Here is a 15,592-nt window from a genome sequence, read left to right on the forward strand (position 1 = left end):
GAAGAGCCCATGTTAGAATCCCAAATTATTGTCAATAAATGGAGATCTCAGAATTTAGTCTAAAATCTTCCAGATTTCCTGACCTATCTCCTTGAATGGAAGGTGCAATGGAATTAATGAGCCCTGATTGCAGGCCAATTTTGATGCAAGCAAGAGCCCAGAGTGACAAACAGGGAGTGACTTGAATAAGCAAATGGGAAGAACTATCTCTTTGATGATTGCTAAGAAGGTATATGTGGCAAATTAATTACACGTGAAGATGCGCAGGCAGATAAAACAAACGAAAGTCCATACGACTGACTTTCTTCAAACTTCTCTGCAGATACAGAGTTATATAAAATGCTAATCAAAGATCAAACTTGAAAAACTGTAATGACTATGAAGTGAACAGTCATAGGAAAGAGCCTGTTCTCCTATGAAGCTACAACTTAATCTACTTATTATGTCTTCTCCCTCTCCTTATCTGATCTCTACCACCTCCACATTTTCTACCATGTGATTCTCACTACCACAAAAACAATTTCTACATCATCTGTGTTAGTCCCTAGTACATACAGAAAAAAAGGAAAAGTTTTATGAGAAGTCCTAGAACATCAAAAACTGTCACACACAACACTGATGCTTCTCTGGAGCTTACCAATGCTCCAGACTCTGTTATGATCTACTACTGTATCTATTTTCAGGCATTACCTGACAGTAATACCACATTCTCTCTCCACTGAACCCAAACCCTTTGTAGGGTTCAATGGAGAACTTTCACACAGATATATACTATCCAGATCTGCTATAGCTTTTCAATTTCACTTTAAAATGATTACTGTAAATAGCAGAGTTTCAGTCATACTGACTTATAGTTACAGTTTATTCTTTAACAGTTGAATATGCTATTTCAAATCAATTGCTTGTATTTTATCTATTCCACTTCACAGAAACACACTGAACTAAGACACTAATACTGACACAATTGTTACCAAATTTTCAAATAGTACAGACAAAAAAAAGAACACATCACAACTGAATATTTTAATGGAAAATGAAACAATCATTCAGTACTCAATACACTGCAGGAATCTTTTTTTTCTTCTCAATTATGTTCTTTTATTGTGCAACTATAACATATATGTAACATGCCTTACCAGAGATGGTCAGCATTAACAGCATCATCGTACAATAAAATATAAAGGCAAAACCCTCCAACCACCAAGGCGTGGAATGTGGACACTGTCCTGAAAAAGAGATCACAGTCACAAGGAGGTACTGCCATTCACAACTTCCCATACTGTGCTTAAGGTAGGATGGCATTCTCAACTGCCTCTAGATACTTCTGTGGGAGACAATCATCTGTTCTCTATGCTACATCCAACCACTTAGACAATGACAGGTGGGAAAAAACAGTCAAAAAGAAGGAATCTATTAGATTGGAGTGGGATCGACAATACTAGATACAAAGTGAGTTTTAAAAGTAAGGGAGATCTAAGTTTTCTTCCAATTATCCCATATATTAATGAATCCTTAAAGACAGTATGATATCTAGCTCTCTAACAAATGTTTTCTGTATTGTCTCATTTGCTGGAAAATGTATATGCAATTTCATACTCAGATTAGCCCAGGAGTCCTGCAACAGTAGGTTTCTCCTTTCAGGCACCAAATTAGAAGACCCATAATAAGTTTGGATTTGGAAGGTGGCATTAAATGAAAAATCCTAAGGTTCAGATAGAATTTCTAGTGCATTTGAAGTAGATTCTGGTTTTCAAAGAGAAAACTTGTATAACTTGGCTGTAGTTGAGTACCCAAGGTAAAACAACTACAGGCTTATATCAATTAGCAGCTTTGTAGCAGACAAGGGAAATATAAAATAAACATCACAGTAATCAAGGTTGCCTTGTCCCTACCTGGGTACTAGACACATTTTTCCCCCCAAAGACAACAGTCTCCAGTTTACAGGCTGCATGCACAGTGTAGATAAACTCTGCATGTTAACAAGCATGCACTTTTAGAGAAATATCTATTTACAGAAGCCCCAGTAGGGTTTCTGCCAGCACACCAGCCAGGGCCCCTCCTGCCCTTTCAGTCCACATGTATTCTTGGAAAGTAGAACAATGCAATGGGCATGGCTCCAAAATGTGTAACCCTCTGCTCTAGCCATGGATTTAACACAACTATAAGGTGCACCTAATACTGTGTAGCTACAGTCTACTTTCCCACTTTCCAAATGTAAGTAGAAAGAAAAAAAAATGATGTGAAAAAATATCCATAGGGAATTACAGATACTGTTTGAAAGATGAGAACTAAGTTCAGTGCTGTGTGATTGGAAACACTTCACACCATATTCACAGCACCAACAATACACACACAAATGCACAGATGCTGTTAGTTATTATTCTTGTCTTTGTACATATTGAATACATGTATTTGGGAGTCATTAATATTTTAGATATCCTTAAGGCACTCTCAGGAATCTAAGCTCTACCATGCAAGATTTGAAGAAAACATCTTACTTCCTGCAGAAGACTTCACATAGAAAGAGGTTATAATCCCTATTCCATTTCCAGAAGTGGTATTATTATCTATTGGCAATAGAAGATTCTGTAACTATTCATAAAAGAGACTGTATTTACAATTTGTTTCAAGAATGTCACTTTACTATTTTCAGCAGCTTTTCCAATAGTGTGCCAGAAAATAAATGGCGATTAGTATAATATGAATAGTCAAAAACTGGATGAGAACAATTAATAATAATTACAGTACAGGCCACACTTCTGCCCTCTCTTCTTTTAACAAAGAAAGAAAATTTAATTATCAGAATTTTAATGACAACTAATAGTTTAATTAAAAGGTCTACTTTGTAACACAGGATTTAAAAAGATAGGAACTTTTCTTGCTTTTTAAGAACAAAGTGGAGCATGTGATATTAGTGTCTGAGAAATACCTGGAATTTTTGAACTTGAGGAGAGGATAATGCTACAAGAAGGAAGATTTGTCCTAAAATGTAGCTCATTAGTTTACAGTTGTAATTTGTCTTTGAAGAGGCCATTTACCTGAACCTTTCTGTTTAGAATACAACTTTTATACAAGTAGAACACTTGATGGGAGTGAAATAAAAGAAAAAAAAATAAGAAAAGAAAAGGCAGCAGATTTCCTCCTTAACTCTGGACTTTGAAGCTTCTCCATAGACAGGGCAGAAGGGAAGTAGTACAACAGTCCATTTTAATAAGGAATCTAGGTCAAGCTATCAAGCTCTGTACATTTCCTTGAAATTTTTTTCAAAGCTTGCATCCTTTAACTCCTCATTAAGCTGCAAACAAAAAAAAGCTGCAAGGCTAGGTTGCAGACTTGCTTTTTTTCTAAATTTTTTTTTCACAACTACTTAATAGCAGTACAAGCATGTATTATAGGAGAGACGAAAGGAATATATGCACAGCTTGAAGAGTTATACTACATCTGAGACCAAATATAGTTTTTAACTCAGTTTGAGTGTCCATATACTTCAGATGCCAGAAGCAATTACTTTATTGGTTCATAATTCTTGGAAGGTCAGAATGAACAAACTGACAGCATGGAAAATACAGTCAAGAGCTGCAGCTCAAATGCTTGATTACAAAGCCCTCCAAACTGTAAGAATATATTTTCAATGCTACAGCTCATTTCAGGCAGATGCCCTCTTGCAGACCCAGCTGAGCTGATAAAAATGCATAACCATCCTCTGTGCCAGTTTCCTTAGCACTGCCAACAGAATCATTTGTGTGCACACTCCCTACACCAGTTCAATATAGGACAAAATAACAACCATCTACTTTTAAATAATTTAAATGAAACCAACAGATTTTACTGGGACATAGTAAATGTCTCTACCTGCAGAGCTCTCTGCAGAATAAATAGATACTCTGCATTCTATGAACTTGCAAGATACTCCTTGAGGCCTCTCTTCATTTCCAATACTGGAGTGACAGGGCAGTTTGACAAAACACTGTGTTTGGTTAGCAGAGCTGAAGTAACACAAGCACAGCTAGCCTTTCTTTCCCTTCATGCCCTCCTCAGTTATAACATCCACAAGATGCTGATGAACCATGCTTTGTGTTTCATGCCTTCCAACTCCTGAACTGGATGAAGCCTGGAATCACAACCCATCTGTGTGCTAACATCTACATCCTGCTATCAACCCCAAGGAAAAGAAAATGTGCAAAGAGGTAAAAAACGACATAATTGGGGGTACTGTGTCAAGTTGAGCAGTTAAACACCTTATTACAAAGTAGCCCAGAGATTATGGAGCAGCTTATTTCCAGCACATTGTGATGTGTAAAACAATTCATGTTATTATGCAAAGCACTACACCAGCAAAGCGCTACCAGGCATGGGGTAAGTTCTCATAAAGCCTATTATGCAATTCAAAGGACATTTGATGTGGCTTACAGACAATAGTGCAGCTTCACATGGGAACAGTTTAGTTTACTTTCCCTGTCTGCCTCTTATTGTTAATTGGAACAGAGAGATAAACCTATGCTGCATTGATACTGTGAACTGGTATCCTACACAGTTGTTCTCACAGATAGGTAATTATTCAAAGATGGAACTGAAATCAAGATGGTGCCTTTAAGAACACTGCAGGTGGACATTTGCCAAATGGAAGGGCAAGGCTATTTGAGTTGCTAATGCTGCCTAGAACAATGGAAACAACTTTAAAAAGTATCCACCTGATACTAAACAGCACTGAGGAAGAACAGAACTGCAACTAATGCCTTTTGAGTGCAGTGACAACATACTGTACACATTTTTGAGCTTTAAATTTGGGAAACAGCTGAAAAAATATTTTAAAATTGTAGTAGGCTACTCAAAGTTATACTGTACCAATTAATTTCAACTGGAGAACTTTGTGTGCCATATATACCCTCTCAGAGTAGCATGTTGCAAATAAAACCTCACTGATCACCCCATTTTCAATTACTATCTTATACTTCCCTTATGGCTTAAAAGACTCATGGGTCAAACAAGTTTCCAGAAGTCCTGTATCTGAGGAAACAAGTGAAATGCAGGTGGATCCATCCCACTAATGGAAATGCAGAAACACAGAGTGAGGCATGTTTTTGGACTGAGTTTCCACAACTCCTTCCTGCATGTGTACCCTGCATCTGCTATAGCTTCCCCTCCTCCTCCTGCAGTCTCCTTTCCCAACACACATGAACCTGACTCTCTTCAATACTACACCAAAGTGTCACTAAATTCCTTGGGAAACCTTAACCTATATAAAATAGTTTGTAGTGTAGTAGCACCAGGTGAACAGAGAGCAAACTGCTTTGCTCCCAAAAGCATGACCAGAGATACACTGGGACTCAGAATAAATTGCCATAGGTTTGATTTTCACATGTGTTTGGAAAGGAATTTTTTATCTCTTCTCATTACTAGAAGCATCACAGAGCATCGCTTCAGTTTATTCCCTCTCACCAATCACTGTTTTATCTTTGTACTGACCTTTACTTGGGCACCACTGTCTAACAAAGTCTTTAATGTACAAGTGTTAGTAATGCTGTGCTTCCATGAAGGGGCCTCAACACTTCACATGCATTATTTGTCCAGTGCCTAGAGCCAGTCCTCTGATCTTTACAAACATTTAACTAATAGAGTTTTCTTCAGTCTTACACATACACACACAGGTGGTGCAGGTATCCATGATTTCAGGTAGGTCTTTAACTGTTGTTTTGAACACTTTACCTTGAATTCCATTCGATCTTCCTTTTTTGGCTGAGATTGTTAAAACCAGGTGTTATTCGTGTTGACACCCAAGAACTTAAAACATGGAACAGGAGCTGAAATACAGTAAAACTGGCAACAGCAATGCCAATAGTCAGGTTGCTGAAGGAAGCCATTGTTCTTCAACCTGTGAAGAGAAAGCAGAAGGTAATTTCACTCCATTCTCCATTTAATTATTTTAAGCAAAAACAGAAAGCGTTTCTGACAGCAAACTTACCAACAGAAATATTATTCACTAGAAGTTTCTACCTGTTCAATGGCTCTACTTAAACATTAACAGTATAAAAGTATGCCCAAACTTTTATATACACAAGTTGCATTTTCGTTTTGGTTTTGTTTTGTTTTGTTTTTTTTAACATTTGCATATTATACATTTTTGTGACCTAAAATTGCATGTATTTTATCTACACAGAAAGGGAAGAGAAGACCACTGACCAGGGCAACCACCAGCTCTGCAGCCTCCACTCCTGTCCCAAGAAGCTCCAAAGTTAAAACTTGTTTCATTATTGCCAGATTGAATGCTGCCAACGGGAGTTTAAAATGCAACAATGAAATCAGATAAGCAGAGAAGAGAGGGTTTTGGGTCAGCCCAGAGAAGCAGTAGCCTCGCTGCAGCTCTGTGTGTGCACTTTGCAGAGCCAGTAGCTCTCAATTCCCACTGCGCTCAGTCCTTGGGACAGGCTGCCGGCTATCGCATTGGAGCTTTCTTCCTTCACAGAGCTCTAACCTCCAACATTTCCACTCAGGGGAAAGCCTCTATCATCACAGCTGACTGGATGTTCAGCTATTTCATGAGGCCCAAATACCAAAAGAATTCCAAACATAAGTGTCAGTCTCTAAATGCTTCAGTTGTTTTTCCTGAGTTGCCAATATTTGCAACACAGAATGATATTTTCCCAGAAGCCACAAACTTCTGACATGCATCTCCAATTTGACAGTGAAGTGGTTTACACTCCAAGACTGGCAAAAGTTACAAACTCAGTAAGTGTCAATTTCTATTAAGTTGAACAGGAAAGGGGGAAAAAACCCAAATGGCTTCATTTCAAATATTTAAATAATTATTTTAATACCTATAAAATCTGCTGTTACTTAATTTAGTTTTACTTTAAAAAGTATCTAAAAATAAAATGAAGACTTTTAGGACAGCATAATTTGATGTTACTACAGCAACCTAATGGCCAGCAAAAGCAATACAATGACATAATACAATTATATCCACCTTTATTTCATGTGCATTACAGAATGAGTAAACATGCCTTAGATTTTTGAAATTGTATCTGCATTGCAGATGGCAAGAAACTTGAAGTTCAGGAAGAAAAAACAGAGGAAAAAGTCCACCACAATAACAAAATAATAACTTTTTTAAAAATTAAGTACAATATTCTCACTTTGGGATGTAAATGGTGAGTATATTGAAACATATAGATCAGAAAAAACGTACTTTCATCTTCAAAGACTTAGAAGCAGAAGGTTCAATGGTTTCAAACTTTTCCCCCTCTACTTATTTTCTTTTCTATTTATTCTCCCAGAACTGAAGACAATAAAACTTCCTCTGACTAGTACCCACAGAGCTACATGTATAAAAACAGAATGCAGGACAAGTAAGAGTAGATTTGCTGAGTGAAATCTGCCTCTATCATGTAGATTTCAAGCGCTTACTTGAGACCAGCTTTAATTCTCTACTACAGACTCCACAATTCTTGGAATATATTTGATGTGTTCCTAGGGCCTATCTTCCTGCCCAGTTGAACCCAAAAGGAATCCAGCTTGCATGCTCTGGGACAGCTAAGCAGCACAAATCACAGGGGGTGATACAGTTCATAAATGCATTTTTAATCCAAATTAAAATTGTGTACACACACTGCAGTGCATTGCATCAAACTAATTGATTCCAGTTGTTTTCTGATGACCTGTTCTAGTGCAGCAGCATGTAAGTCCTGCATACTTTTTAATGTTACTCTATCAAAACTTCCAATTTCAATTACAATCCTGAATATTCAGTATTCTCAATTCTCCACATACTTCTCCATTTACTTCCACTGACCAAGAAGACACAAAACACAAACCAAACTTTATATCCTTTTCACATAAACTACCAGAGACAATGGGTGTTAAGCTCAATTTTCTAAAACCTTACAATTTGAAGGAATAGAGCTATTTAGTATCTACCAGTTTAAACCCACTGAGAAGCACTGCATAGTGTCCAGTTCCAGAATCTAACCCCAAGGACAAAATTTTGTTATTACATTATCTCATTTGTAGCAACCAAGTCTTCTCTTGGACCATGTAAGGGGAAAAAAAATCAGTTGGTTTAATTAATGAAGGAAGCCAAAATCCAGGTTAAGTACAAATCTCTTCAGAAAAATGGCAAAACCACTGAGCATTAATCACACCTATTTCATCCTTTTGACTAAAATACAGCAATTCTCATGATGCTACATTTTATTCATCTGCAACAACTACACCAGTATCTCTGAGCTTCAAAGACACTGACATAATCTTTTGGACAAGAGAAAAGCATGTTTTATTTTGTTTCCTTAGTACCAGAAGATTATATAGGTAAGTAGTATTTCAGCTTTTAACAGGTGCTCATTTTAGTACAGATTATGGAATTGAACAACCTTGCAAACATCCCTTGAAATAAATGCATTAGAAGACTAATCTTTCACCTAAGGAGCCTGTGGAGGGAACTAATTTTTTTAAAACTTACTTGCATGGAAAGTGCATGAACTGACTTTCAACAAATGCAGAACCATGATGCCCATGAAGGAGAATGGTACAATGGTTTTAGAGAAGAAGAGAGGCAGACAAGAGAATTAATCACTAAGCCTCTCTAGTTGGTCTCACAGATGCTCAAGTTTTGCAAGCCTGATTTCATATATGCTTATCAAGATGCTGTTTAAGTATAGTAACTACCAAGTCCAGAATAATTTTATGCTTTACCTAGCAATTAATAGTGTCATATTTTAATTCAATTCAAGGACCTGGTGTAAATTCAACGTTTCACATGTGTTCAGCTATAAACACTGTCACATCTATAGGATGTTATTTTCTCATATCTCTAGGTTGTTTTCAACTGTATCCTGTTTAACATGAAAATTTACTGGTTTTTACCAGATTTTCTTTTCATTTACAAGAAAAATTATTCATGTTGCTGAACCTAAACAGCTTGTTGCATTGTGCTTGATGACTTAGAACAAGCACAATTAGCTTCTGATTGCAATTTTCCTTGACGAAGTCCAAAGTTAGTAAGCCAGACAGCTTCAACTACACTGTGGGTTTTTTTTTTTTTCCAAGTATCTTCTTGTAGCTGTACAGCAAAGTCTGATCAAGATACAGAACTTTGTGGATTATGTATGAGCAGACACTTTATCACCCAAACTGCATAGTCATTGATTACTGTTCTGTCAGCTGATACGGGGTTTGAGCTAATGGGAGGTTGGCTGGGGAGGAGGTTTAGTGTAACTACTTTGTAATGCAGGAAAAACAGCACAGTACACAGGTTGGCTCTCCATCATTAGCATTTGCCTTGCCTACCCAAAATTACTGTCTTAAACACTCAGACAGTAACTTCATATGATCAGAACTTCACTCTTGTAGCTTTTCAATGGAGTCTTTAGGTAAATAAATATTACCAAGCACTTGAAACTAACATTTTTCAGCAAGGTAGAGCTGAACATGCCTAGTGTGATTTCAAATTACTCTATTGACCCAATGACTTTGAGAAGGTTAACAACACAGGTTTTTTCATCATACTCCGTAAGAGCTAAAAATATCTTGGTTTTCATTTGCTATTAACATGCAGTGGTTTTCCTTCACTTCTGTTTCTACTTGAAATTCAGAAGAAAAAGCAATATCCATTCACCCCCAATATAACACTATGAACTCCTGATAGAAACAAGTTGGCATTTAATGAAAGAGGATAAAGGAGCAGGTAAGTTATCAAGTGTTGTACTATCAAAAGTATTTAGCATTTATGTTTCTCCTCCTCTTACTCCTTCTACATCATAAAAATAAGAAAAGTTACAGTATAACCAACAAGACATGGTAAGAAGGTGCAGTGGAAGGTTTAAGGCCCACGGCTCTTACTTTCTTCGAGGCTGGATTTCCAGATGACTTGGATCAATTTCCAAACAAGATTACACTGTAAAGCTGCTATTGATACCAGGACATCACATGAAATACTGCGCTCTCCTGATCCGCTTAAAACTGAAAGCCAAATCCAACAGCTGTAAAACTTGTCAGACCAATCTGCAGAGAGCAACACTGGACTACTGACTGTTTCCACATTTTATAATAAGCCCAGTAACAAAAGCAGTATTGGAGCTTTGCTGTGCTCTTGGTTCTGAATGGCAGATCCTATTCGTTTGATATCTTATTTAGCTCAGTAAGCAGCGTTAAGGAGAAACACAACAAAATTCAAGCTACTCACACTTAAGCCGTTCCCCTTTCTATTTAAGGCTATTCACACCCTAAACTCCACTCAGCTTTCTGCTCTTAGAACATCAAAGCAACCGGCAGATAAAGCATTCTTATAAAGGCAGTGTACTCAGGATGAGGTGGCCGCTGCGATGCCATTTACCGAATTTCCTCAAACCCCGCAAGCAGTCTGGAGTCGCAAAGCCCCTGGGAGGGAACCCGCCCAGACCCGGCGGGCGCGGAGGGCCCCGGGCTGCCCCCGAGGGACGCTGCCCCCGAGCCGGGCATTACCTCGCCGTCCCGGTCACGCGCGGCGCCCGCCGTTCGCACCGGCCCCGAGCGGCCGCCGGGCGGGCAGGCAGCGGGCAGGAGCGCGGAGCGGCGGGCAGGAGCGCGGAGGCAGCGGACAGGAGCAGGCAGGAGCGGCCAGGAGAGCACAACAGCGGGCAGACAGCGGGCAGACAGCGCGCACCCTCCGCGCTCGCTCCGGCCGGAGGAGGCGGCCCCGCGCAGCCCTGCGCTGTCAGCGCACCCCGCGCCGCCGCCTGCGGCCCTCGGGGCCGCCCCGCGCTGAGGGAGGGAAGGGGCCGCTCCGCGCAGCCCCGCGGGGCGGGGGAAAGGGGCCGCACCGCCCCCGCCCCGCCAGCCCCGGCCTCTCAGCGCCCTGCCGCCTTCCCTCCCCGCCCGCCGCACCTGGGAGCGGGGTTACGGGGGCTGCGGCGTCGCCGCCTCCTCCTCCATGCCTTCCCCGCGGCGTCGGGCACGGGACAGCCCTTCCCGGGCGCAGGATGCTCCGGCGGGGATCGGGTTACGGCAGCCGTAGCCTTAAAGGGGCCGAGCCGCCGCCGCCACCTGCTGCCGGGCTCCGCTCGCCGCCTCCGAGGGGCCGCGGCTTCCCCGGACCCTCCTCCCCGCCCGCCCAGCGCTGGAGGCCGCCGCCCCCTCCCCGCAGCCGCCTCCGCGAAGGGCCGCGCGGAGCGGGGCTCGGTAGCCCACGGGAATGGCCCGGGACCGTCCCGCAGCTCCTCTGCGCGGCCCGAGCGCAGCCGCGGTGACAGCGCGCGGCGGGACCGCCCGCGCGGGCAGCGGCCCCGCCGGCCACCCCGGCTGCCACCGCCGGCCCTGCGAGCCGCCACCATGGGCGCAGGGGCCCTGAACGCTGCTGAATGTTCATGGTGGTTGTGCTGGGGCAGGATAAAAGCCAGTCTGACATAGCAGCTCACCTTCCAACATTTTAGTCACTGTGTCTTTCACTTACACAGCCCGGTTGTCTGAAATATGCCAGGAGAAAAATGCTGACGTGAGCATTCGTGTCCTAGGAATCCATTTATGCACTCCTTGGGAGCACTGTACAGCACAGAGCCATGGGGAACACACCCATCACAGAGAAAACAGGTATTGCTGATACTTGCTATTTACTAAATTCAATGCTGTGGTGTATGAATTTTATTTTTTATTTTACATTTTTGAGCTGTTGTGTTGAAAAACAGAAGCAAACTTATGCTGACAAAATTAAACATGATAGATGTTGCATCCTGGGGGATAGACATAGTCTTTCACCAACTAGAAAATGTAATGGTCATGACCGTTCCTCTTGGCATTCTTTTGCTATCATCCACATCCTAAACCACCTCAACATTTCAATTAATGATTTCTGATTAATAAATTTAAAAATCTCTTCTAACAAAATAATGATGAAGGTACTAATGTACATCTCACCCTATAGTTTAAGCTCCAGCTGACAGGTCATCTACCCCACTATGTACACTGATCTCTCTTGCAAGACATCTCCGACAGCAGGAATGCTGTGGCTTAAGCCTGGATAGAAACTGATGTTGGCTTGCCTTAATGCACCAATCTGCAAAATGCAGAAACCCATGTGCTGATTAATGAGGCATTGAGCCATTCCTGCTGCAGAAGTGGGAACCTGTGGGAGGTGGGCAGGGCACACTGCCAGCATCTCTAACTGTTTCCAGCCAGCTTGGCGTAATCCATTGCTGGGCATGAACCAGCTACCAGGTGTTTGTGTAAACATCGGAACTACTAAAGTTTGCTTTTGTTTAGACTTGCCTCTTATGATTGATCAGCTTTTGAATTGATTTTTGTTAACAAAATTTTATGAGACGTCCTCAGACAAGTGAAGGGGATCCCATTCCTGCTTCCAGTCTCCTTCCATTTCAAAAACAGATGGACAAATAAAGACAGCAATACCATAATTTCACTTAATTTCTTAGTGAAATTAAGATTAAAACCTCACATTTTACTCTGATGTCATATCATTCTTGATATAAATTAATGTTTCAACCTATTTTCTACTACATCTGCAATTTTTAGTGAATCAGAATAGCCATGAAATCCTAAGAACTCCATGGTAGGATCATAAACCACTATTAAGATCACATAAACTATAAAAATTCCAAGAGAATTTTTTCTTCATCAATTCACCTTCCAAAGAACAGCCCTCACTTTTTGCTTAATACAGTACCAGTTTCTTTACGTATACCTCTTTCTCTTTTAAGTTGTAACAGCTGTGACACCAGTACTCCATATGGACAAGCAGTGGACTTCTGGGGTGATGGAGGACCTGCAGTGGAAGTAAAGGCATGAATGGTTGTCCTCAGGCCTGCAGGTACTGGCAAGGACTCTTTCCTCTCATGGTTAAGAAACAAAGGCCAAAGGCTCTGAACAACAAGCTCTGGCAGATTTAGTTGCTGTGTTTTAAGATGTGATTTCTCTCAACTGCCTGAGGTCATGATCATTCTAGGAGAGTAAAACAATTAAAGTAGGTGTTATTTTAACATGCCAGCCTGTGACCTGGAGTCTCCACCGTAAGAGTATAGTAATACCTAACAGCAGAATAAAATAGACACTTGAGAGTGGTAATGTCTTAAACTGAATGGGTAACTCTGCCAAAGACCCCTTATCAGAGCTGTAAGCCTCAAAACGACCCATCACCATTATGCACTTACAGGTTAGGTAGCATCTAGAACACAAACCAGACTCTCCCCAAACCTCTGTATCAGGCCTGTGTAGCACACAGCCTACCAAAGAATTCCTCTGGCCCAGTGTGCTGCGTGGGTGAAAGAAACGAGTTTGTCCTGCCTCGCTGCTCTCTTCTTGGCCTGAGATCAGCACGTTGTTGAGCACGCAGCAGATCGTGACCAGAGGCAATGGCCTCTGTCAACAGCCCATAACACGTGCTGGGTTGAGAGGTGCTGACTTTAAAGGTGAGAATGGTGATGCGCTGAGGATTCCTCACTGGCAACTGCTCTCCACATGAGCATACAGCAGGGTATCTCACACACTTTTAACTAAGAAAATTTGCAAATAAAGAACTAGCTATGGGGAAGCATGAAGACATTGCAGTAGAAGGGAAACCTGTAGACATGGTTAGATATGGCTACCATATCCAGGTTGCCTTAGATTGGTTGTCTGTCCTTTTTTTCCAGTCAGAATTGTTCCAATCAGAACTGTGTATGTTTAGGATTTTGAACTGTGTATGTCTAGGATTCTTGGTATCTAATAATCTCATCATGTTATTGCATATGTGCAGCAGTCTCAACCTTGGATGTCCCATGTCCAGCAATCCCAGAGACCTCAGAGCAAACACCATAGGCCCATATTCTATAGCCAGTGTAATGCCAACAAAACTAAGGGAGTGCTCTACTACTCCTACAAAGTGTTGCATGAACAGACCACACAATTACTTTGAGCATTTCCAGCAACTATAAGGCTTTCTGTACTTGCATGATGCAACTGGAGCACCTTTTTCTGCATCAGAAATAGAGTAGCCAAAGGGTGGGATAAAGAGCCACCAGAGCAGTATCACAGCCAACTGGCTGCTGTACAGTGGCCACTGTCTGGCTTTCACAACTAATACACCTCTTCCTCCTTCCCTTGTGATGTGCAGCCACCACCTTCCTGCTGCTGCAAACCAAAGTTTCCCCTGCTAAATAGCAATTGCCAAGAACTTTCCTCGGTAACAGCGGCAGCTTCTGAAGTGAAGCTTCAGAACAGAAGGGAAGTACTGGCAATGGGCTTGCTCAGGTGAGCTGCAGAACAGAGATTTAGCAACACAAGGCAAAAAATAGCAGTGTATTCCATATCAACACATATGCATAGCAAAAGTAGGGAGGATGGGGAGGTATCACAGTAGCATTTTCAGGTAGCAGCATAATTCTGTTGGGTTCTGCTGAATCATCTTATTTGTACTATGTAAGAGAAAAATAGGGCTGTGCTTTTCATCTGTTCTTTAATTACAATAAAACTTCTTGATTATATTGATGATTTTCAACTTCATGTCAATTAAACTCATCAATTCCATAAATGAAGAGCAAATTTGGATAAAATGGATGGGATTTGTTACAACAGGGTAGTAATTGGAAGCCAGCCCAAGATAAGTAGTCAAAGTCTGCAGTAATATATCCTCAGCTGAGTTGTACACACCTGTTCCATACCCTTCTCCTTCTGGAATTACTTTCAGAGTGGCACTTCAAGTATGGTAAAAATTTGTCGTCAGATGACTCCTCCCACTAAAATCTGCAAGAGGGATGTGACCATAAAAGAAAAATACACAGTAACCTTTCAAAAGTATGCCTGTAATTTCAGAATTGTGCTTTCCCTGAGCCTCCTTCTGCCAAGAATGAAGCCTTTATCATGGTTGCTGTAGTGAAAAGTGAGACATAGGTGAGAAAGAAAAATACTTTTAGAGCATTTGAAGATTATTTCAGTTATGGTTTTAAATTTACGCAGGATGTAACTAACCTTTCTGTCTGAATTTACCCACTGTAGTAAGAATAGATCTTACTGAATGTTTAAAGCCTGAGTAGTTTATGAAAGAAATTATATAACATGGTGTTGTAGAAGCAGTAGATTGAATTCAGTGACCTAAAAATTGCTTACATTTATTTCTGTCTTAGGAAGTTCCTAGGTCTACCTGTCAGCAGCAGGATATATTCCCAGAAAATCAATTATACATGTAAACAAAAACATCATGGAGATTAAAGACCAGATGAAAGAGCAAGCACAATTCTTCTTTCACAACACTGTGAATCAAGAGTAACTTCACTGAAGCCAATGAGTTACAGTGGTGTGAGTGAGAAAAGAACCAGCTCCATTGTTTGAAAATTACTTGGGCCACCCATGGAGTCCAATCACAGGAACTGCAGGCAGTTAATATTGCAGCATTTAATTCAGAAAGCCCAAGTCTGAATAGAGGAGACCGAAAAGAAAGGATCTGGTTTTCGTAAAAAAAAAAAAAAAAAAAAAAAAAACTGAAAAATAGCAGCAAAATGGTGAATGGAAACAAAAAAAAAAAAAAAAAACAAACAAAAAACAAACTCAATTTCTAAAAAAACTCCCTCTCCAAAAAAAAAAAATCTGCATAGACCAAAGAACAAATCTGTATGCTTTGGGCTTTTTTTAACAC

The 15,592-nt window shown here is 40.8% G+C and overlaps 1 protein-coding gene across 5 annotated transcripts in view; it reads right to left on the bottom strand.

Annotated features, from left to right (window-relative positions):
- Positions 1–10,943, bottom strand: part of TLCD4 (TLC domain containing 4) — a 26,240-nt gene extending 15,297 nt beyond the window's left edge. The window contains exons 1-3 of one of the 5 annotated variants that reach the window (XM_053985743.1): positions 10,858–10,943; positions 5,707–5,872; positions 1,137–1,226 (exon numbers count right to left, since the gene is read on the bottom strand). In XM_053985743.1, coding sequence (XP_053841718.1) covers positions 1,137–1,226; positions 5,707–5,861 — 245 coding nt within the window. In that variant the 5' untranslated portion in view covers positions 5,862–5,872; positions 10,858–10,943. The other 4 variants (XM_053985746.1, XM_053985745.1, XM_053985744.1 and 1 more) reach the window with 4 other exon arrangements.
- Positions 10,944–15,592: the final 4,649 nt, after the last annotated feature.

This window comes from Vidua macroura, chromosome 9 (genome assembly GCF_024509145.1).
Source record: "Vidua macroura isolate BioBank_ID:100142 chromosome 9, ASM2450914v1, whole genome shotgun sequence".
Lineage (NCBI taxonomy): Eukaryota > Metazoa > Chordata > Aves > Passeriformes > Viduidae > Vidua > Vidua macroura.